Raw genomic sequence first — 24,421 nt, 5'->3', positions numbered from 1 at the left:
CAGCCACTTGGAAACCAAGCCGCTTAATGACATGGAGGAGAAGCTAATAATAGCAGTGTCCCAGTACCCCGAAATATTTAACGTCACCTTAAAATCATACTGAGACTTAATTTACACTAATTCTGCTTGGAGGTGTATAAGTCCAGAGACGAGGAAACCAGATTTTTTGTAAGCATATTTAGGTAATGAAACTAAAATAAACATACTTGTAAATGCATTTGATCCAACAGCAGGAGAGCTGAGAGTACTCATTTTATTTCAAGCCAAAAAACACTTTACAATCATACTTATTTTTATAACAAGCGCTCTCTCATGATGTAATGTTCACCCGTCCAGTGCCTTTTGCGAGCACTGGGTGATTCGCTGCTGACTGAATGAACAGGAAAGCAAATTTTTCTCTTGCACCAAGTGGTTTGCCGCTTGCTGTTTTAACGGCGCCTAAGAATTAGCTAAAATTGTCACCATTACTCACTTCGTCCTACATGCTTAACTTGAATTAAAATAAAAATTCCAAAAATGCTGGAATGTAGCTCTTGAGACTTGAATTTACTGTCCCCGTCAGAAGTTGGTGAATGTATCTAATATTGGGGCATTTTCTGTAAAGTTTGGTAGTTACGTATATGGCTATAGTCACTCATAGAGCTTATCAACTTCATGTCCACCAGTCCAGTATCTGTGCTGAGATTTCAGGACTCTTCCTGGCGGTGTCTTTAGATGTATGACTGGTTTTCCGTGAGTTCATCTTGCAGAGGTGAGCCTAGATGAACAGGAGGATGAGGAGCAAGATGTGGACCCCATGAAGCGTTCAGGGGTCCCGTTTGGGGGTCTACTCCATGACATCCGTCGGAGGTACCCTCACTACATGAGCGACCTGAAGGACGCCCTGGACACACAGTGTGCAGCTGCTGTCATTTTCATCTACTTTGCAGCCCTTTCTCCAACCATTGCGTTTGGAGGGATGCTGGGTGAGTGGGCAAACATAACTATTATTTCTATTAATAATATTATTGTATTGTATATGCAGGTAGCATACAGTTCGTATACAGTATACATTTGCTTGAGCGCACAGTATCTGAATGCTTTTTCCCTACCTCCATTGCTGCCTACTGTTCTTACAGGTGAGAAGACAGAGGGTCTGATGGGTGTGTCTGAGCTGATCATCTCCACTGCTGTCCTAGGGGTGATCTTCTCCCTCCTGGCAGGCCAGCCTCTGCTCATCATTGGTTTTTCTGGTCCTCTGCTAGTGTTTGAGGAAGCCTTCTTCAAGGTACAGCACACATGCAGATACCAATATGCTGTATATATGCAGAACACATACACAAAGATTTGCCTTTTCTTCACATCCTTCCTAAACTATTTCTTACCTTGTGTCCCAGTTCTGCCAGGCTCAGGGTCTTGAGTACCTGACTGGCCGGGTATGGATTGGCTTCTGGCTTATCTTCATTGTGCTGATCATTGTAGCTGCAGAGGGAAGCTTCCTGGTTCGCTACATCTCTCCCTTCACCCAGGAAATCTTTGCATTCCTTATTTCTCTCATATTTATCTTTGAGTCTTTCTCCAAACTCATAAAGGTAAGGTCAAGCCCTGGAAATAACTCCCACCATGAGTGCAGAGGCTTGGGATGTGAAATTACTGATCCTTCTGTTATTTGTGAACGCCTGATCCTGTGTCCTCACCCAATTTCCAGGTGTTTCAGGAGCATCCATTCGTGAGAAATAACCCCTTGCCCAGCTCTCCTTCTTCCCTGGGCTTCTCCAACAATTCCTGGGAGTTGGACATTGAAGTAAACCCCAGTGCCCAAGGCACACAACCCAACACAGCCCTTTTGTCTCTGGTGCTTGTTCTGGGCACCTTCTTTGTGGCCTTCTTCTTCAGAAAGTTCCGGAACAGCCGCTTCTTGGGAGGGAAGGTATGGTGTGACTCACTGGGAGCTGTTTGACGTTTCTACTGTTGCAGATGGGCATGGTGACAAACAGATGATTCAGGTTGACTTTATTGAACTAAAGAAAACAAGAAACAAAAAGACCACGAGGGGTCAACAATAAAATAGGTAAAAAACATAAACTAAGACAGGGTGCAACACAGGAACAACCATAGTAAACAGAGGGCAACAACAGCAACATAAACATAATGACCAATGGGGAAAGAGGGCAAGGACAGGCACATATATATATACAGGTATGGGCTATACCAGAGCACAAAGACTACCACTAACAAGAAACAGGTAAGCATAATCAAGAATTACTACAGACACAGACACTAAGAAAGACTACAAACATGGATACAGAATATAACTATAAGCAGAAGATAACAAGGAGCAAAAACAAGGATCCAACAGAAATATACCAGCAACTTGACCAGGGGTGCACGACAAAATACAAATGTTAAATTATAAATTGTCGAGGCTGACCTTTAGCTAGCTGTGAACTCCAGAAGTAGAGATACCTTTTACATAGTTGCACACGCAGCTAATTGAGCCACATGGCAGCCCAAGAAACAAGAGCAGATACTGGGAACTAAAACAAACCTTTGAAATAATGGGAGATGGGGTGACCAGCAACACCTGCTGGCTAAAAATGGAAATGACATATTGGTCAGGGCAGGACAGGAACCAATCTTGACATCTTTTGACTGCCTGAATGGGTTCATTATTCTACTTTGCAGGCCAGGCGAATCATCGGTGACTTTGGGATTCCGATCTCCATCCTGTGTTCCGTCATTATGGATTACGTCATTCCAGATGCTGACACACAGGTTCTTAAACCCAATTGAGGCTCTCATGCATACAGGGCATGTTCCATAAGAGTGTCATGAGTGGCTATAACTCTTTTTGTTTTGTGGTCTCATTGCTGTGGCAGAAGCTGAATGTGCCCACAGGATTCTCAGTCACATCTCCTGACAAGCGTGGCTGGTTCATCAGTCCATTTGGAGACAAGCAGATCTTTCCCATCTGGATGATGGCCGCCTCCATTGTCCCTGCCCTTCTGGTTTTCATCCTCATCTTCATGGAAACCCAGATCACCTCGTGAGTGTGTGTTTCCCCAAACTTAACACACACCATCCCACTTCAAGCCCAATGGATCTGCACAACCTGCAACATAAATTTTCTCCCTCGAGGAGCATGTGTGCACAGTTTCCACAAATGCACATGGCGAGGAAAAAAAAATATATAGCCTACTTTTGGTTAGCTGAACAAATAGCTAATCAATACTGAAGTTAAAAAAATGAAACCAGAAATGCAAATTTATAACATACAACATATTTATAAGCTGCTCAGCTTGCTGTTTAGATTCTTGATAAAAAATGCAAGACAAAGCAAGCACTGTAAATCAGTTGTTGACTGAGATGTAAAATAATTACAGTGTTCTTGTTACAATGCTAAAAGCAAAGTTATGACTATACTAAGCATAAGTGGGAGTATCGCACTTACATGTGGTAAGGTATAATGAGTACATTCTAAAATAAATATAAAAAGTCCAGTATATATACAGCATTATGTACTGTAAATGATTGTATGTGCTATACTTTTACATGGCAGGCAGTGCAGTAGGTTAGTTTGCACCAGCATCAACACAAACATGTGAGTCATGTGCTATGCTACTGTATGACGTGGTCAGATTATAGGAACTTTTCTGCACTGTTGTAATGTTATGGGAACACCATCATATATACAGACCATAGATGAAAAAATGTTATTTTAACATGACTGTAGAGATAGTACCTTTAAAACTACATTATAATATTAACTGTTATTTCAGGATTGTAAAGGTTATGTCAAAGCCAAGTCTGACTCCTAACCTCCCCCAACCCAGGCTAATTGTGAGTAAGAAGGAGCGTCACCTGGTGAAGGGTTCAGGTTTCCACTTGGATCTGCTGCTGATTATCCTGCTGGGGGCGCTCTGCCCACTCTTCGGCCTGCCCTGGCTCACAGCTGCCACTCTTCGCTCCATCACCCACGTCAATGCCCTCACAGTCATGAGCACTACCACAGCCCCTGGCGAGAGGCCTGTCATCCAGGAGGTCAAAGAACAGAGGCTCACCGGCATGGCTGTCGCCCTACTCATGGGTAAGTGCTACCTCTCAACTATACTGACATCTAGTGTTCCTTTTGAGTAAAGAAGGTCTGTTTGACCTATCAGTCAGAACAAAATGTATTTATATTCTGCAGGGGGCTCTTCAGTGCTTGTTGGATTGTGTTCTTAGCATCGCCTTTGTCTGTGATGATGTTCTCTTGAGGCGTGTAACATTTCCCTGTTATTTAGCCATTTTCAAGCAGCTTTTCAGGGAGCAGTTCCAGTCTCCTGAGAGATGTGATCTCCTGACAAGCCATCCCTCCTGCTCTCTCTCAGGCATGTCTGGTGTCATGACCAACGTGCTATGCCACATCCCCTTGGCTGTGATATTCGGCATCTTCCTGTACATGGGTGTCACCTCCCTGACGGGCATCCAACTGTATGAGCGTGTCATGTTGATGGTCACACCAGCCAAGCACCACCCAGACCATGTCTACGTCACCAAGGTGCCGTCCCTAACCAGCACACAGCAAACCTTATTACACAGTGTTGTACATAGTAGGAGCCACTAGGTGGTGCCCAATCCATTTTCACATCCACAAACAACCCCCCTAATCAGAGGAGTCATGCAGAACCATGTAGTTTAGGAGGTGTGAACATGACAGCATCCCTGCATGCGGTGTCTGTGCGAGAGTCTGTGTATATCCCTTTGTGTCGTGATTTGCAGGTTAAAACCTGGCGTATGAACATGTTCACGGTCATCCAGCTCACGTGCATCATGCTGCTGTGGGTAGTCAAGTCGACGGTGGCATCTCTGGCCTTCCCATTTGTCCTTATCCTGACCGTGCCACTACGTCGCCTAGTCCTCACACGGATATTCAAGGAGCGGGAGCTCAAAGCGGTGGGTGGAGCTTCTTGCTTTCTGTCACGTTGCTGGGAAACCATGGAAACAGCTCTGGCCCATCATGCCTTGCTGCACCTTCAGACTGGAACTTAGATGGTCCTGTAGCATATTAAGTCCCTGTATTTGGATGATTTCAGCTGGACTCTGACGAGGACTCCCCCAACTTCGACGAAGACGGCAGGGATGAATACGACGAACTCCATATGCCTGTATAACTACATGCTCTGCAAGGGCGGTAACAGCATAGCAATCAGAAGAAGCAATATGCTAATGCTGGCCAATTGATAGAAGGAACAATAATTTCTAGAGGAGAACAATCAATGACACTTGTGCAATACCCATACAGAGGTTCAAAGTAGTGATACAGTATATCGCACTGTAGGTTTCTGTCTGAATGTGTTGCAAACAGACAATGACTCTGCCTGAAGACCATGTGTGTTTGTGTATGTGAGATTTGTGTGAGAGAGCTTTTGTTTCTTGGTGTTGTTGTTGTTGCTGTTTTCTTGTTGTAGTTGTGATTGGATGGCTGCAAAGAATCCCAGGCTGTCAGCTAGGCCTCCAGGAGGCCCGGTGTGTCCTGCCCACTCTGTACCCTGTCTGTTTACCTTTTTTTCCTCCTGTTTTACTTATCCTCCTGAAAGAAATTGTGGGGACATTGGGCGATGTGCAATGAGGGTGACATGGTGCGAGTCACAAGGGTTGCATCTGTGACGACCTTAATGGTCACCGAAAACCCAAGCCATATAGCCACTGGTCGATGTGCTGGTGTGTTTGGCGTGGGCTTTGGTCATTGTGATGATGCACCCGATGGTTGTGTGTCATATGACTTGTGCATTTCTCCAAGTTCTGTGTGAGTCACTATGGCAGCAGGCATATTTGACTACAGCTCACCTGCAGGCAGAAGGGAGGGTTGGGCACTTTCCCCCCCCACCAGATAAAGCACTGAAGAAAACTGGCATGTATAATAGGGAGGTATTTTTTATATGACAGATTTTACATTGTACATACAAATTAAGATGTAGGAGCTTTTGGATGTAGACATTAAAGAATAACACCGCCACCAGGATTTGTGGTGAAGCTGCTCTGTTGCAGTCAAACTGCATGAATCACCCGTCAGCGAGACGGAAAACGGCTTGCTTCTGGATTCAGCCATGTGTTAAAATCGGGCCATCACTCCTTTTCAAGAAGAATCACTTTAAAACGTGACCTTGATATGAGACGTGAGTCATGAAAGCTAAATGAGATACACCCACATATGTCGTGCACAATGACGCTCCCTTCTCAAGTTATACCGCTTATATTCCGTGTTTGATCTTTCAGTGTCAACACTAAAAGAAATCATTCACAATCATCACATCTGACGATGACATTAAGTAAAGAAACACGTTATTTCTTTTGAGGACCAGATGCAGTGATATAAAAACTACCAGAAAAAAAGGAAACTGTGTTTTTTGGTGAACACATTGGCTGAATGAGTGCGATGTCATTTTTACAGCTGAATTGCAGGACGTGGAACATGAAATGATCTCCCCAGGATAACTTGATGGTTCAGGAACCAGAGTGAATGACATCTCACAAGTCATCCAAGATCAGGGGCTGCAGATGTGCTGCACGGATCCCTGTCTATCAGAGCTAGCAACATAGATAAGCCATACCTGCATTCAGCAATGGGACCACACTCCATAGGGTGTTTGCAAAGTAAAGGAACAAACAAACATCCTTTAGAGTAAAGGAACAAAGAAACATGTACCTTAGAGTAATGTGGAATCCCTGATGGTGAGTTTTGTACAGCATTCTAGTTTTTCATAAGAACTTGACATTGGTGAACAGGTGGGACCATTAGTACTGCAGTAAGGCTCTCGTCCCACTGAATATGCTGAGTAGTTTTTTTGCGTTTTGTTTTAGTGTATAGTTTGAGTGTAGGGTTGTTAAGAAATGATGCTGGTGCCGGAAACACACCTTGGGCCAAGGACTAACATGGTGAAACTGTGTGAAACTGGGGGGTTGGTGGGCTTCGCAAGTCCAAGCCACCCCCAGGCAGATCAACTGTCGCTGGTCCCAGCACAGCTTCAGTGATGGTGCGGGTGGCAGCAGACATGTGAGTTATGGGGATAGCTCAAGCCCTTGTTGAAAAAAAATCAAAAGCCTTTGTTACGGTCACATCAGGTTGGCTCGGGGGGAGATGGGGAGATCCAGGTGCTGCGGGACTGGGCTGGGATCTATACAAAGCCAGCTACCTCTGGTGTGAGTCCAAGTTATTACTCAAGATGGTAAACCACCATAGCTCGGTCTCCCCTCTCCCTGTACCTCTCAAGGAGATGAAAGCAAAGCTGTTCAACAAGAACACCAGACACTTACTTTATTTCCCAGTCTTGCTCGCAGTACAGACCACCCAGCAGCCTTTAGCCGTATAACCTTTTTTAACAGGAGGCAGCGGGAACGGCCGCTTTTTATTAGTGTGTGATGTGTGTTTTTGTAAGGAAGCTTTGCTCTCAAGTGGAACCAGATGATGGGAAGCTTTTGGGATATCAGACCAAGGAAGAAGCCTTTCTGTGACTGTGGAGGAGTAGCTGTATAGCATCTCCATGGCTAATGACTGGCCTGCTGAGCCCATTTCAAAGCTCACTGCTTACTGCCCTTCACTGGCCATGTGGTGGCTTTGATGCTGCCCCTGGTAACAGCACAACAGAGCACAGCAAATGGAGCTTATGCCTCAGAGGACACCTTGCAGATCACTAAATGATGCTTATATAGCCATGTACATCAGCCATGTTGTTGGGTTGACAAATTAAATATGGAAATCCATTAGATATTAAACAAATTAACACAGCAAAAATAACCAAGAATATTAGCGTATGAATACAGTAAACACCACAGTAAGAGACTGTGATGGAAATTAATATCTTCACAATAAGCCAAGGGACATTGTTCCAGTAAGTTAATAGTTCCACGGTAACTGAAGCTGGACTGAAGCAACTTTGGACCATTAACAATCTGGAGCAGCACCATTAGAAATAGTTTAACTGGATGAGACAAAACCTCTATTGCCAGCAAAAAATAAATACAATAGCAAATAAATCAGCCTGTTACTGCGTATGTGTTTACATGCTTTGTTAGTCATATAACTGTTAGGTGCAGTAGTTAATGGTAACCAAAAGCACCTTCCGCAAGGGAACAGTACTATTCCCTCAAGAAAGGATCTTAACCTGGGTGATACTGGTGATAGACCCTGTATTGCCCACAGCAGGACTGCCAGAATCCGCAGGAACCTACCCAACATGCTGTTTTTCCTGTGGGAGTGCTTTCAGGAGGGTCAAAGGCTGTGTTTGAGAGCCAGCTTATTTGGCTCTCTCTCCCTTTCTCACATACACGCACACACAGACAACTGAAGGAATTGATTATCTAAACATGTGCCTTCTCTACTGGAAATTTTACTGAAATTTTCCAGAAGGGTTTTATAGCTGAGCTGCTCTGCATTATTCACCAGTTTAGTATACTGGTCTGTGTTTCAGAAGAAATAGCCTTATGCCACTGATCTCTCTGCCTCTAGATTTCTGAGTTCTTTGTCGTCATTTGATCCCAGCTGATAATGTGTGTTGAGCAAAACTGTAAGTTCTATTCTTTTCCCTATTCCAATATTAATATGAAACCCTCCCCCCATTACTAGCCTGATGGGACATTTGTACTGCACAAGAAAAACATCCAGCGAGACCAACAGGCTAATTTAAGCCAGTGGCAGCTTCTGAGAAGACGCAGAAACAGTGCGCTGTGTGTAGAGACCACACCCTATAACTGCACCATAGATACATAATTCAGATTATAGCGAGTGTCAGGAAACCACATGTTAACACCAGAGTTGCAAAATAATATCTGTTACAGATTCAGGGCATAGTACGAGCAGGAAGAGATGTGATGATCTACTTGCAACTTAAAAACAATAAGCGGTTTTGTAGTACAGAACACTGGGAATCACAGAAAATAAAGGACCACGAGGGCTCATAAAATTATAACAGAACTTAAAAGTAAAACAAGCTACAAAATCCATAAGGGAAAAACAACTAAGGAGCAGAGCAACACAGACAGCAGAACTGGGAACCAGGTACAAGGACCAAAGCACATGGCAACATTTCACCATGACAATGGCAGACTAAAGCGCAGAGTGAGGGAAGGCACTTATATACACCAACATCTAGGGAAAACAGGGAACAAGTGTAACTTAATCAATGAACCAATCAAGGGAGACAAAGGAGCAATGAGAAACAGGTGGACAGAATAATCCTAAGAACACAGAAAACTAAGAGAATTAACAAACATCTACAAAGCAAAAATCTACAGCAAGTACTAGGGGAAACGCCACCAGAAAATACCAGAAACAAGAATACACAGAAATATCCACAATAAACCTGGGGAAACTTGAGAATAAGAAAACACAAAATAAACAATAGAGAACAAAAATCCAGGAAACAAAACAGGTGAGACTGGTCTCAAGCCAGCCTCAAACCCACAACACAAGGGAACAGTATCAGAACCACACTGACCTATTTAGCAGTTTGTGGAACAGTGAAAACACACTAGAAATTTAGGCAAACTGGGGCTGAAGGGCAAGAAAACAGGGAAGAGGACAGGATGGCCAGCAACACCTGCTGGCTTAATGGGTAGGGGACACGTAGGGCGGGGTCGGACAGTTGCTGACCCTGACAAATATCAGTTTAATGTTTGGCTACACATCATGACCAAAATTTGCCAATTTTGCATTCCCTGTACCCATAGTTCAGAGACTGGCATAGTATTCTAAAAGGCAGAGGGGTTGGTTAACTTCCAAAAATAAACTATTTGCAAGCCATGCCTTTTTTTAACGACCCGATGTTTGTGCATTCCGGTTGCATCTGGAAGTGATGTAAATGGTTAAACTTATATCCATGAGATACAGTCTGGACCATAAATATTTGGACAGAGACAAAGTTTTTCCATTTTTAAGTTCTGTACATTACCACAATAATTTTTAAACTTTCAGCTTTAATTCAGTGGGTAGAACAAAAACATTGCATAAAAATGTGGGGAACTAAATGTGAGGAACTAAAGAAATTTTTCTGCACAATCCCCACCTTTCAGGAGCTCATAAGTAATTGGACAAATTAATATAACTGCAAATAAAATATTCAATTCTAATACTTAGTTGAAAACCCTTTGCAGGCATTGACTGCCTGAAGTCTTGAACTCATGGACATGACCAGACGCTGGGTTTCCTCCTTTTTAATGCTCTGCCAGGCCTTTACTGCAGCAGCTTTCAGTTGCTGTTTGTTTGAGGGTCTTTCTGTCTGTAGTTTAGTCTTTAGTAAGTGAAATGCATACTCAATGGGGTTCAGATCAGGTGACTGACCTGGTCATTAGAGAATATTCCAGTTCTTTGCTTTAATAAAGTCCTGGGTTGCTTTTGATGTGTGTTTTGGGTCATTGTCCATCTGCATTATGAAACGCCGGCCAATCAATTTGGCTGCATTTGAGCAGACATGATGTCTCTGAACACCTCAGCATTCATTCGGCTGCTTCCATCCTGTGTCACATCATCAAGAAACACTAAAGACCCAGTGCCACTGGCAGCCATGCACACCCAAGCCATCACACTGCCTCCACCATGTTTTATAGATGATACGATGTTCTTTGGATCATAAACTGTTCCAGCCCTTCTCCATACTTTTTACTTTCCGTCATTCTCATACAGGTTGATGTTGGTTTCATCTGTCCAAAGAATGCTGTTCCAGAACTGTGCTGGCTTTTTAGATGTGTTTTTGCATAGTCAAATCTAGCCTTTCTGTTCTTAAGGCTTATGAGTGGCTTGCATCTTGCATGAACATTCTGTATTTGCTTTCATGCAGTCTTCTCTTTATGGTAGACTTGGATATTGATATGTCCACGTCCTGGAGAGTGTTGTTCACTTGGTTGGCTGTTACGAAGGGATTTCTCTTCACCATGGTAATGATTCTGCGATTGTCCAATTACTTTTGGCCTCTTTAAAAAGAAGGTGGCACATGTTAACGAGCTGAAACTCCTAAACCCTTCATCCAATTTGAATGTGGAAACCCCAAAAATGAAATCTGAGAGTCTACACTTTATGTCCATGTCTATTGTATAACTTCAATTGGAATATATTTCAGTAAACAGGTAAAATAGTAAAACTTATGTCAGTGTCCAAATATATATGGACCTAACTGTATGTACGATGTAAACCAGTCATAGTGGATCCTGAAGCAGCTCCATCCCACCACTCCTGCCTCACCAAGCCATGGCTTTCCACATCCGCAGCTCCTCTTGGGCTCCTATTCTTTTGTTCCAGCTTGTCGCATTTCAAGCAGCAGTCTGAGCTAAACAGGGACCACATGTTTGAATCTGTGCACTAAGCGCGTGCCTATCTAAATGAACGCCTGAGCGCCCTCGCCTGGGCTCAGTGAGGTAACGGAAATTGGAAACTAACTTAATGCCCAATTTCTTTGCATAAAATGGAATGCCTACAAACGTTCACATCCAGCTGCTAAGCGACACACAACAAAATATGATGCTAATAGAACTGTAACCAGACAAATTTCCATGGGTGGTTTCCTGTAAACTTTTCCACTTCCCTGTGATGCAGTGCCTCTCGCAGGAAACGTTAGCTCTGGAACAAAAATACAGGCTGTCTGGAATCACTTTGCAGACCCTTGCGGACACACATCTGTTATCTGTCAGGCAGAAGCCACAGATCAGCTGTACATGGGACTCCAAAATGAAACCGAGCCTCCCAGGGCCATGGCCGGTGCTGCAGGCTACTTTGATATGGACGCACTGGAGGGATGCATCCTGGGTGTCTGAACCCAGAGGGAGTGTAGTCCTGGTTCTCAAAGGCCTTTAGCTGCTGCCAAATGTTTCCCACAAAAGCTAGTCTTATTCCTGAATGGATGAATATGAAACTTGAAAAGTGGCTTTATTACAGAGAGCTCTGAAGGTACAGATCAGGAAAAAGTTGAAACCACGTATGAACCTTCAGGAGCCCTGGTGAACTTGTCCAAAGCAGAATCTCAGAGCCTTTAAGAAGCTAGACAGGGCAAGAGGCATCAGGATGGTGTCCTAGTCCTGGTCTGGAGGGAGGAGGACCTGTGGTTGCTGTAGATCTCATGGGAGATCCAAAAACTCCATAGAGAGAAATAAAGAAATGAAGGTCCTGGCTACGGGTAAAGGGCAGCTGTGGGTAGCAAAGAACCAACAAACATTATTCCCAGGAGATCTGATGTTGGAATTGAATGGTCATCCCATCCAGCCCAAATTCAACAACTCTACCTAAAGGCAGGAATTCTTACCATGCAAAATAAAAAATCCTCACTGCCTGCATGACCATTCTTGAGACTAATTATTGAAATTAAATGCGTGGTTGCACGTGAACTCCACTTGACCCTGATCATGACTTTCAACTTGATTTATTCCAGGATTTCCAGGACCATCCAGTAATAGCGTGGACATGCTGCAGTCATCTGTAGAAATGCATGGGGTGCCATGACCCCAACACCAGCTGCTGTTGACTTAACCCAGCACTGGGTCCATGTGGGATTGCCATCTAGGAACGAACAGTCCATCGTGTCTCTTTCAGGGTGGATGGAGATGAGGATTCATCTGGAAAGTTTCCGAAATCCCTGTCAAAGAATACTAATTTGTGCTTGGATACAATAAGATAAGCATGTGCTTTACCAGCACCCTGCAGTGCTAGGTCAGTGGGGAAAAGAATCCATAATTGTGCCCTTAAGAGGTAAAGTGGGCTATCCCACAAAAACAAAGTTTTGAGAAAATGAGCTCCAAAGTTGAATTAAAAAAATATATAAAATCAGTATGCCTATACCCTACAATTGATATATATATATATATATATATATATATATATATATATATATATATATATATATATATATATATATATATATCATAGGTAGGTATGACTTAGTTAATAACTTATCCAATTGAAAATACTCAATAAAAAGGGGGTAGGGGTCAAAAATGTGGGATAGCCCACTTTACCTCTCAAGGGCACAATTGGCTGAGCTGTGATGGAGTCGGCGATTCATTCACGCCCATTCTGCTTGTAAGGGAAGTTCATTAGGAGTCTGCACATTTGTAAATGCTCAGGACTATAAGAGCCGGCACACTGTAATTCATCTGACTCAACCTGTGCACAGCCAGGGAATACACAGGGACAAAGCAATTAAGCTTTAAATCATCTCATCTTCATTAATATCTTTCATGCATTCAATTATACATTGTGCATATAATTCTATTTCAAGACCAGAATGCCATTTTCCTTTAAAATCAGAAACGGATGCCCAATGCTTTACGATGGTGCGATAGTCGTAAACATTCAATAATCATCAAACTTTTGATTTTGATCAGGGGTAATGATATACCGTAACGGATGCTTTCTATGGGTGGTGGGCAATGGCTGCATCAACCCAACCACACTTCTGGTTTCTGTAGCGATTGCGAGGGCAAGTATTTCAAACAACATTGTCTTTTTTTGTGTGTGTTTAAATTATTACCTATTCCGTGGTAGTAGTTGATTATTTACTTACCTATTATATTGCATAAATATTCATATTTCATATTAATGTAGATACCCGAGGACACCCCAAACAATAAATACTGGACACATTTTAAAACACACGTTTTTCCTATCTATTATTAATATTTAATCTTTTTAATTCCTTAATTTTTATTTCTTTATTTGATGGAGCTGCCTAAATCTACTGCTTATGCTGTACCGTTCTGCATTTGATAAATAAACTTTGATTTGATACTGAATAGATAAAAATCACGTAGCCTCGCACGCAAGCACATGCTTATCCTATTCCAGAAACTTCATAAGCAGAAAATATTACAATATTTAATAATAATAACAAAACAGACACACTGCTGCACCTCGACGGAAACTAGGGTCGTCATTAAACCTAGAAGCTTTCGCGAGCGTCATCGCATATTACAGTAGGTCTAGCCAGCAAGGATGGGAGGGAAACATGACCGATGGTAGGACCCTGCAGCCCGTCGCTGGACCGCGCTGCTTTTCTCCACACTTCACCTGTTTGCACACACAGTCGCGCTTCTCCACCTGAAACCTACGGAGATCTCTTTCGGTGTTTCTGAGATATGATCTGGAGCATGCATGTCGCTTACGCCTTAATGCTGAGCCTGGCCGTGCGTCGGGTCGACCTGTCCGGGGAGGTGGTATTCCGGTGCCCCAGCTGCAGCGCCGAGCGCCAGGCGGAGTGCCCGGAGCTGACTGGGAGCTGCGCAGAGGTGGTGCGGGAGCCAGGCTGCGGCTGCTGCCCCGTGTGCGCTCGGCGCCTCGGCGAGCTCTGTGGTGTCTACACGCCGCGCTGCTCCAGCGGCTTGCGCTGCTACCCGGAGCCGGGCTCCGACCTGCCGCTGGAGCAGCTCGTGCAAGGGCTGGGGACCTGCGGACGTAGGGTGGAAGCAGAGCCCACGGGAGGTCCGGAGCGCCATGAGAGCAGTGGTGAGTCTGCTCGCCTGCGCATCGGGACTTACAGGCATGTGCATCAACGGTAATTCCGTTTGTAGGTTTCCAACTGCGCACGAACAGCAGATCGGCACCTTAATGACACACCTCCACATGAAGCCGATTTATTGTCTCAGATTGAAATTCAGCATGCTGGAAAGCGTTTGCTTTCACTAAGCTGGGGTATCGGATAGGATAAACCTCAGTGACATAGAAAGTATGCTGGGCTTGGAAGAAATGCACTTTGCTCTTTATTCTCTGACTTTCTGTCGCGTAATATTATGTAAGTGCGCATTAACTCTGGATCTTTCTGGTTTAAATAAACGGCACAGCGCAATACATGGCGTTCTCACAAAGTAAATGTTGTTAGCCAACCTCCTGAAGAAAAAAAAAGCTCCTCACTAAGCTGGAGAACCTCCCCTTGCACCCTGTAGCCCCCCCAGACCCGTTTGTTACATGTGTCGACATCACATGACCACAGGATCAGCTGGCCAAACCTCTGAAGGTAAACGGGATCGCCTGTTCCTTTTGGACTATCTGGTGCATGATGTGTGTATCCCAATGCCCAGCCCTCTTAGTTTTGTGCCACCAGGAGTTAGATGGTTCACTCATTCGTTTTCCCCCAGTGTAAAAGGCCTGCAGACTTCAGAGTGCTGATGTGACTTCCCTCTTGGGGTTTGGCAATAACACTGTTCCTAGAAACAAGGATGTGTCCAGGAGCAACAAGCTCCCTGTGTATGCAGTCCTCATTTGGGAGTAGTTTGGACTTTAATATCAAGATTCCTGCTGAGACCGGACTTAACAAAGAACAGAACTGGAAAAAAACAGATTGGCATTGATCTGTATGGTGGACCTTGAACTGTGACCCATTTTTGCAACTGTGTTGCCTGATGCGTTTCTTCAGTGTGCGCATTGCAGGACAATAAATGAAACATTTTTTAAAGAGACCTGTGATTTATTTTTTACCGCACAACCACATGGAGGCTCTCATTTTTATTTATTTAGCAGATGCTTTATCCAAAGTGATGTACGGTTCAGAAAACAGACTGGGTCAATTGGAGTATCAGTGACTTGCTTAGGGGAAAAACAGTAAAACCATTCTGCTAACCCTATGATGTGAACCAGAAGCCTTCTGATCACAGGTACAGCCTTCCAACCTGCTGAACCATCCTACATACCTTCTGGCCTTCTCTAAACCAACCACACTGATGGGCTAGCACCACCCCACACCCTCTCAGCCCACAGCAGGTGGGCTGCACCTTCCTCACCACCAAGAATCATGAGGTTGTCAGGCTGGTTGGTGGTTGAAGGCCATGGAGAGGCTTAGAGGTGGAGGGTCAGGGCCTTGGCCCCCATGCAAATACCTTACTGACAAGATTCTAGGACAATGCACAAACATGCTGGCTTTGGCTGCATTCAGAGGAGTGTTTTGAAAATGTTTTGAGGTACTTGTGAGAGTGGGGCCACAGGAAGGGGGGGCTCTTTCCACCGTGCTGACGTTCTGCGGTGTGGTTTTTGGCGAGGTCGGCACATGCCACGTTCCAGAGTGTGATTCACGGTGCTGTTGCTATGCTGCCCTTGTTTCTGGTTCAGCTTGTTTTCTTGTAGATCCTTGGCCAGCGATTCACATTTTGATAAAACGTCCTTCGTTTACTATTTGAAACTGCCATTTATATCATCTCTTGCTGCTAAAGGCGTCTGTGGGAGGGTGAAGGTACGATCCTTATCCTCTGTTTCTCATAGGCACATCCTGTGAGATGGGACTGGCTTCTTAAACTGCAAGGAGCATCATCTCCTCGCAGGAGAATAACAAGACATCTTGGGAAGAAAACCACCTTTTGAGCAGCCAAGACAGATTAGTGTAATAATAAAAAGCAGATTATGGTGCAGTGGCTCTTTGGTACAAGGTGCGAGTGTTAGCGGTAGACTGTGGTTGAGAAATACTACTTACCTTCGCTTATGTTGCCTCTGGCTTTTCAGCTCCTAAGGGTCATTCATATTTACAGGGTATAGTACAATGTGCAGATTTCTCTTTCCTGAATGCAAAAAGGAAACAGAGCTTCCTCTTCAGGGCATTTCAGACATTCTCTGCTCTGACACAGCTAGTTAAACATTCACAGACATGGTGCAATTTCAGAAAAATCTGTATTTCATTTGTGGCCATAATCTTGGTGTGGGTGACACAGACAAACCCACCCTGGCACGTAAGTGGGCAAGCAGTAACACTGCAGTCAGTGATCACTAACTCCATCCCAGCAAAATTCAAATAAATTAAAACTCATAACAAAAGTCTCTTAAAATGTTTGGTTTCTTAAATATGTGTTTATTTTGTAGAAGTTCCGAGAAGGGAAATTGTTATACATACTTTTTCTTCAAATGTGTCCTTGGAATGAACCAAAAACAAGAACAGATATGATGTCAAAGTCAAGGACACAGTTTTTATTGAGTACTGTAAAAGCGAGATGCTTCTTCAAGATAAGGAATGGTTAGATGTTCCACAGCTTTATATAAAGATCTACTTCTCCCTCTTTATGTGAAAATATTATCTATCTTTTGGATCTGGGCTCACACAAATCAGAGGGGAAGGTGCTTCCAAGGCATGCTGGTCAGAGGGAGGGCATATCCACAGGTAGTCTGTGGTCCACTTTCATATGAACCTGCAGTTCAAGTTCAACGACAAAGACAAAAGTGATTCCATGAGACATGGCACTCACCTTACTACGAGGCAAGAGTAACCTGCTTGTGTATGCCATTATTATGGAATGTTCTGGCAAACAAAATAAAACACTGCGCTTCTTTAACTAAAAAAATTACCCATCCCTTCTTTTGAGTTGTATAATAACTACCACACTACAGACACACTGGGTCATGGTCTTTGGCCACAGCAGTGGTAGCACCTCTTTCTCAGTGGTTTAATAATATCCCCCCGAGACAGTATCCCAGTTCATTATCACATAAGAAGGTGATCAGTGAATGAAAGGTGCCTTTAATGGACTATGGGACCCATTTGTATAAATATCTTTCTCAGGCTGTCTCAGACATGACTGTCCTATTTTATCTTGTCTCAGATCATCTTGGGTTTATGAATTCTTGCTAGATGGAGAGTTCCAGACACTATGAAGCCCACTCTTACTGCAAATGTTGGGATTCCGCTGTGATCTTGTCCCACCTCTGCATTTGTACCCCACAAACCCCTTTGTGTTTAAGCTGCTCAACTATATTTCCTGTTAATCGGATGACCAATTTTTTTAGGTACTGGGTAGGACCCAGCACTGTGATGGGCTGGCCCCCTGTCCTGGGTTGTCCCCTGCCTCGTGCGCATAGCTTCCGGGATAGGCTCCTTCCCCGTGACCCAGTAGGATAAGCGGTTTGGAAAATGGATGGATGGATGGGTAGGACCCACTTTATTATGTATCCCTACTCAGTACTAGGTAGGACCCACTTTAATAGGTACCCTTACTGAGTACCAGGTAGGACCTACTTTAGGTACATCTACGCAGTACTGGGTAGGACTTACTTTATTAGGTATTCCTACACAGTACCCGATAGGACCCACGTTCTTGGGCACCTCTACTTAGTACCAGGTAGGACCTACTTTATTAGATACACATGGCTATTACTGGGCAGGACCTATCTTATTGGGCACCCCTACTCCAGGTTGGACCCACTGTATTAGGTGTGTAAGGTACAAAGTACTCAGTGGGACCCCCTTTTGCCTCAGAACTGCTTCACTGCTTAATCTGTATTTGTAAAGGAGACTTTGTGTATGCCTCAATAGTACTGAGCTGTTTTTTTTTTGTTCAGTGTTAGTACTGAGCTGTTTTTTTTTTGTACTTATGGCCTTTGTTAGCTTTAACACATCTGAATGATCTCCCTCTGATTTTTTTTACCCATGAACTTCTGCTGCCTAGATATTTTTTATGTTGATATCACACCTACCTCTGTAGACACTGTAGTAGGGCTGCCACTAACGACTATTTTTCTATAGATTTTATCGATCGGTCGAGTAATCTAAACAATTAATTTTCCTCCAGAAAATCAACTTGACCGTTTAATTTAATTTTGACGACCAATATATGCCATTGCAGCGCTTTAGGTAATGTATGCTGGCAACTATATGAACATTATTTTTGCCCACAATTTGATAAGCAGATTAGTAGTATGCCTAAAATATTAACGAGTTGCGTATTGTGATGCCCAGAAGTTAGTAATCTGTATAAATTTGCCGTATCCTCATGCTTAATATATGAAATAAGCGGAATACGCCACTTGCGACACAAGCGATAAACATTGAAGTCGCGATGAAGGAAGGCAGAAATTAGCAACCACAACATCTTTAAAAGTAAGAGATTCTGTGGTTAAACAAGGTAAAAAGATGTTGATGTGTGACGATACTTTCTGCAGATTAAAGTTTTCATTTATATTTCAGTTCACGAGTTATTTTCTGTTATTTAGTGTCAGTTTTTGATTCAGTTTTAGTTTACGACAACGAGACTGGTCCCTGCAAGTCCAACGCGTACGAACGCACACACTGGTACCGTCAACGAAGGATAAGCCCAAATTTTATCTAAACATTTTCAATTTTATGGCTATAATAATGAGAGTATTTAGCAGCTACAAGTACAAAAGATATTCAAAACCTGTCCGTACTAATGGTAATTTAATAAACATGAAACGACACCGTGGTTTTTGCCTTTTCTGGCTATTTACTGTAGAATAGCGCCTATGTGTTTTCTCTTTAGGTGCTCACGCATACCGCTTGTACCGCCGTATACAATCGCATGTTGCACCGGGTAAAACCACCTTCTTCTTCTGTGATAATTTGAGCTACTCCCATAATTACTCAATGATATTAAAGGAGAACATCTGTTATAATGAATTAATTGAAGCGTTTAAGAACTCATTTTCAGCGTTGACGTCGACTAATCCCGGCAGTCCTACACTAGTGCAGGAAAATCCAAGGAATGTAGCTGTTTTTCAGATGCTGGAACCACCATACAGTACTTGGCATCAGTCGACCATCTTTAATATCTGTATATGTTCAAGTGCAGCCACATGATTGTCTTTATTAAAGAACAGGTGAACCTGGTCAGACCACAATATTTTGCATCTCTGAAATGTGTAAAGAATCCTGACTCATGTAATAGTTTTTCTGCATCTTGTATGATGGGCACTTGAACCAAAGGCACCCCATTTCCTGTTCATTCAAAGCCCCAGATGTACCCCGGCACCTCGTATTTTCCCATTGCCTGAGATGCTCTTTTTAAAATAATTTGTAGCTTAAACATAATAATAAAAAGACTATACAAGTAATTCATGGGTGATTACAGTGGGATGGTGCGCTCTGGATTTTGTCATTAGTGCAGGCCCAGGACCCAATGGAGGGGGCTCAGACAGAGGTACCTGCCATAAAGAGGCCACCCAAGGACAGCCCATGGGGGGGGGCCAAGAAGGCTGCGATGTGGCTGCACAGGCAGGAAATGAAGAGCAAAATGAAACTGAGCAAAGTGGATGATGGCAAATCACCTTGCCTGAAGCCAGTAAGTGATCACTGCTGGTTACAGGTTGGAACCAGCCTGTCTGGTATGGCTCTTTTGTGAAGAGTAAATGGTTTCTAGCCTCCTGACACACTGGCCTGTTTGTAGCCAGCTCTTTCCCCGCATGGCACAACAGTTCCCTCTTGTGGTGTATACTGCATATATCAGGTTGCTACTTGTAAAGTGTGTATGTGTTTGGAGGACAAGCAGAACACAAGGGGGGATCCAGCTGGTCCTAACTTCTTTATCTGGGTTTCTTTGGGCCGGGCAGACCCAATGTCAGCAGGAATTGGACCAGGCTCTGGAGCGGATCTCCAAGATGCCCTTCAGTCAGACCCGAGGGCCTCTGGAGGACCTCTATGCGGTGCACATCCCAAACTGTGACAAAAAGGGGCAGTACAACTTGAAGCAGGTGAGCTTATGACATCATGGAAGGCAGAGGGCTGGGATGGAGCGGAAGCACCCCATAGAAACAGTTTTTGGTACATTCTCAAATGATATCCCCCGTGCATGTCTGGATCCTCTAAACTGTCGTGTGGCAAGGATTTAGCTGATAGTGTCTCATTATACATTTAATACTTTTTTGACCAATTTTTGTACTCAGTCTGACAGTTCACTTTATTAACCTACATCAGCAGAGCACCCCCTCCAGGAGTCAGTTTACCACATTCTCTATCCTAAGGCTTATTTTCCCCCCTCCCCCATCTGCATTCAGTGTAAGATGTCAGTCGCTGGACAGAGAGGTGAGTGCTGGTGCGTGAACCCCTACACGGGCCGACAGATCCCGGATTCCCCCATGGTGAGGGGCAACCCCAACTGCAGCCAGTACCTTGGCGGTCTGGAAACAGAGCCACCGATACCCCTGCGAAAATAGCTCAATAGCTTCACCCACTTCCAGGAGCCCAGAAACTGGGGCCTAGGCATGTCCCAATGGATGTGGAAGAAGAATGGATGTGTGTGTCTATCTCTTTGTGGGCATAGCTGTGACTGTATGCTGCTCTATCTTCTCATCCCCATGTTCCTGTGTTCTTCTCTGTACATATGAGTGGTGGTAAGTGGAAAGGAGAAGCTAGGATACTTGGAGTCCGCAGCCTGATCAGACTGAAGACGTGTGCTCATTACCCTCCTTCTTGCTCCTTTTTATAATTGCATCCTGTTGTCTTGATAACTCAGGCATCCCAAGGCCTATTTGTTCAGCTGTCCTAGTTCAAGCCTCGGGCCTTTCATGTTTGTTCAGCCGCAGTAAAGCTTGAGGGTAATTATATCCTACATACTGCACAGGCCAGCTTGGTCCTATATATTAGCAAAGGTATGCCTCCAACCAGCCATACACCAACCAGTCAGTCTGTTATGAATGATTGCCCATCCAGGTTTTGCAGGCAAAGTATCTGTCCATCACAGAATAAAACGGTACGTTCATTTAACAGTTATACTATAATTAATCATAATTAAAGAAAGTTTAATTATAAAAAGAAAGTTGAATGCAGTTTTAGGTCTAGAGCTGCAGGCAGGATGGGCTGGACATTAAAGCCAAGTGATCCATGTATCCCCACAAGTAAACTCTGTAACAGATGCACATAATACAAGGCTAACAGAGGAGTATTATCATAGCAGAGTATCTATCATTGACTATCCCCTATTGTGTCTGTCAGTACCGGTAGGTTACCATTGACTATCCCCATTCATGTCTTTCAGTGTCAGTATGTTACCATTGACTATCCCCATTCATGTTTTTCAGTACTGATGTGTTACTGTTGACTATCTCCAGTTGTTTCAGTCCCTACTAGTATGCTGTTGTTGTCTATCCCCAATCATGTCCAACAGTACTAGTATGTTACTATTGACTATACCCAGTCATGTTCATCGGTGCTGGTATATTACCAATGATTGTCCCCAATCATGGCCATCAGTACTGGTATGTTATCCTTGACTGTCACCAATCATGTCTGTCACTACCGGTATGTTTACTGTTGACGTTCTTCAGTAGTGTCTATAAGTATCAGTATGTTATCATTTACTATTCCTACTACATTGACTATCCCTACTAACCAGTATGATTATCGTTGACCATCCCCATTCATGTATGTCAGGATGAGTATGTGTCCATTGGTTAGCTCCAGTCACATCTGTCAGTACAAGTATTTTACCATTTACTATTCACATTCATGTCTGTCAGTTCCAGTATGTTACTGTTGACTTCTCTGAATTGTGTGATCGTTCCAGTGTAGCTCGAGCTTATGATCAGCAGATATTTCACCTGACGGTTTGACTGTTACCATGGAGTGGCCTTATTGACACAACCTCTTAGTTGAAGTGATCCCACTGCAGGCGCACATTATGAGCTATCGGCTAAGACCCACATGGGCGTGAGCAAACTCTCCGATCCATCCGCGTGACACTAGGAAACTCTGCAGGATGATGAGAGACTTGTTTGTCCTGCATGTGTCCTGCAGGGGCCTCTGTGTTCTCTAGAAAGCTGTTCTGTACATAGTACTACGGCTGAATGCAAATGGGTAAAATGCTTTTTACTTATGAAAGACCAAGTGACTTATTAATGTATTAGATCATGTTTAGTTATACAGCATTACAGATACCTATGTTTAATACAGTCTCTCATTAAATACACCCCGTCTCTACTCTTTAGTGTCCTATGTGTTTTTAATTACAGTGACCAAATAATCCATGTGAGAGAGGACACTTTGAGCTGCAGTAGGATAGGATTTATAAATTACCATTTCAATTAAAAGGATCTGGATTTAACTTAACTACTAAGTTTTTGCTGTTTGCTGATTGTTAAGTCTCCTATATTCATGCATGTGCCACTAATATTAATGTGAAACAGCTGGGTGAGTCTTTCAACTAAGGAAACAAACTGGTCATAGCATAAGAAGAACTGAACTGTTGAGCCAAGCACAGAAGCGTTTCAGTTTTAAGGCAATTTGTAAAACTTTATGTAGCTCAAAGTGTCCTCCTTGACATGTATTATCTCGTATGCCTTTTTTAATCCCCAGTCATTAACTGTATTTGCTGTGATGCTACACTGGTATGCTGTTGAGGACCTTAGTAATTTACCAGTTATTACCTATCCAGCATCGTCTATAGCTAATATATATATAACTGAAGCAGATGTTTTGCAAAGCCTAGCTAAGCTCAAAATAAATAAATCACAGGGCCCTGATGGCATCTTACCTATAGTGTTAAAAGAGATGAGGGATATTATTTGCCGACCCTTAACTTTACTGTTTCAAAAATCCTTATCTGAAGGTGTGGTACCTTCTGATTGGAAGCACGCCTTCATAATGCCTATTTTCAAAAAAGGGGATAGAAGTAATTTTTCTAACTATAGGCCAATCAGTCTAACTTGTATAACTGGTAAAATTATGGAGGCTATAATCAAAGAGAAAATGGTAGATAACCTGGACTCCAATAACATTTTGCGGGATAGCCAGCATGGATTTAGGAGAGGTAGATCCTGTTTAACAAAGTTTTTTGAGGAAGCTACTCAGGAAGTTGATGATAAGAAGGCCTATGATGTCATCTACTTAGATTTCCAAAAGGCTTTTGATGTCGTCCCCCACAAGAGGCTCCTACTTAAACTCAAAGCGACAGGTATTTTAGGTACCGTAGCGACCTGGATTGATAACTGGTTAACAGATAGGAAACAGCGAGTAGTTATAAGAGGCACAATGTCACAGTGGGCTTGCGTTCATAGTGGGGTACCGCAGGGTTCGATTTTAGGACCACTATTGTTCCTAATTTACATAAATGATATGGATACCAATATATACAGTAAACTGGTGAAATTTGCAGATGACACCAAGGTGGGTGGTGTAGCAGATACTGAATTAGTGGCTCAACAGCTATAGCGGGATCTTGATTTAATTAGTGACTGGGCCGATACCTGGCAGATGAAATTTAACGTCGATAAATATAGGGTACTCCATCTAGGGAGCTGAAATATAAAGTACAGCTATTTCATGGGTGTCATTGAAATAAAGGTAGCTGATCATGAGAAAGACCTTGGTGTGTATGTTGATGCTTCCATGTCCCATTCTTGCCAGTGTGGGGAAGCAATAAAAAAGGCCAATAGGATGTTGGGGTATATCTCCAGGTGTGTGGAGTTTAAGTCAAGGGAGGAAATGCTAAGATTATACAATTCCTTGGTGAGACCTCACCTAGAATATTGTGTGCAGGTTTGGTCACCATATCTTAAAAAGGACATTGTGGCCTTAGAAAAGGTGCAGCGTAGGGCCACAAAAATGATTCCTGGTCTTAGAGGAATGTCATACGAGGAACGGTTACTTGAGCTAAATCTGTTCAGTCTCAAGCAAAGGAGACTGAGGGGGGACATGATCCGGGTATATAAGATTCTAACAGGTTTGGATGCTGTTCAACCAAATAGTTACTTCAGCATTAGTTTTAATACACGAACTCGTGG

The 24,421-nt window shown here is 43.3% G+C and overlaps 2 protein-coding genes and 1 long non-coding RNA gene across 14 annotated transcripts in view; 2 read left to right on the top strand and 1 right to left on the bottom strand.

Annotated features, from left to right (window-relative positions):
* The window catches only part of LOC125708012 (anion exchange protein 3-like), a 22,644-nt gene extending 16,667 nt beyond the window's left edge, over window positions 1-5,977 (top strand). For 3 of the 6 annotated variants that reach the window (XM_048979889.1, XM_048975762.1, XM_048976548.1), the window contains exons 14-22: window positions 738-965; window positions 1,119-1,267; window positions 1,377-1,571; window positions 1,688-1,909; window positions 2,665-2,754; window positions 2,859-3,025; window positions 3,813-4,066; window positions 4,350-4,519; window positions 4,741-5,977. In XM_048979889.1, coding sequence (XP_048835846.1) covers window positions 738-965; window positions 1,119-1,267; window positions 1,377-1,571; window positions 1,688-1,909; window positions 2,665-2,754; window positions 2,859-3,025; window positions 3,813-4,066; window positions 4,350-4,519; window positions 4,741-5,010 — 1,745 coding nt within the window. In that variant the 3' untranslated portion in view covers window positions 5,011-5,977. The remainder of the gene's footprint in view (window positions 1-737; window positions 966-1,118; window positions 1,268-1,376; window positions 1,572-1,687; window positions 1,910-2,664; window positions 2,755-2,858; window positions 3,026-3,812; window positions 4,067-4,349; window positions 4,520-4,740) is intronic. The other 3 variants (XM_048979031.1, XM_048978184.1, XM_048977356.1) reach the window with 3 other exon arrangements.
* LOC125714764 (uncharacterized) overlaps window positions 1-14,234 on the bottom strand; it is a 15,694-nt gene extending 1,460 nt beyond the window's left edge. The window contains exons 1-5 of one of the 4 annotated variants that reach the window (XR_007384053.1): window positions 14,104-14,234; window positions 3,841-10,926; window positions 2,411-3,091; window positions 1,365-2,000; window positions 1,092-1,260 (exon numbers count right to left, since the gene is read on the bottom strand). This is a non-coding gene — a long non-coding RNA (uncharacterized LOC125714764). The remainder of the gene's footprint in view (window positions 1-1,091; window positions 1,261-1,364; window positions 2,001-2,410; window positions 3,092-3,840; window positions 10,927-14,103) is intronic. The other 3 variants (XR_007383896.1, XR_007383957.1, XR_007384105.1) reach the window with 3 other exon arrangements.
* Window positions 13,828-24,421, top strand: part of LOC125711879 (insulin-like growth factor-binding protein 2-A) — a 14,615-nt gene continuing 4,021 nt past the window's right edge. The window contains exons 1-4 of one of the 4 annotated variants that reach the window (XM_048984220.1): window positions 13,840-14,443; window positions 19,808-19,986; window positions 20,255-20,395; window positions 20,699-22,619. In XM_048984220.1, coding sequence (XP_048840177.1) covers window positions 14,077-14,443; window positions 19,808-19,986; window positions 20,255-20,395; window positions 20,699-20,857 — 846 coding nt within the window. In that variant the 5' untranslated portion in view covers window positions 13,840-14,076 and the 3' untranslated portion in view covers window positions 20,858-22,619. Of the gene's footprint in view, window positions 14,444-19,807; window positions 19,988-20,246; window positions 20,396-20,698; window positions 22,620-24,421 lie in introns of those variants that run through there. The other 3 variants (XM_048983369.1, XM_048982510.1, XM_048981703.1) reach the window with 3 other exon arrangements.

Source organism: Brienomyrus brachyistius, chromosome 1, assembly GCF_023856365.1.
Source record: "Brienomyrus brachyistius isolate T26 chromosome 1, BBRACH_0.4, whole genome shotgun sequence".
Lineage (NCBI taxonomy): Eukaryota > Metazoa > Chordata > Actinopteri > Osteoglossiformes > Mormyridae > Brienomyrus > Brienomyrus brachyistius.
The sequence above is the reverse complement of the archived record's forward strand: the minus strand, read 5'-3'. Positions and strand labels throughout refer to the sequence as shown.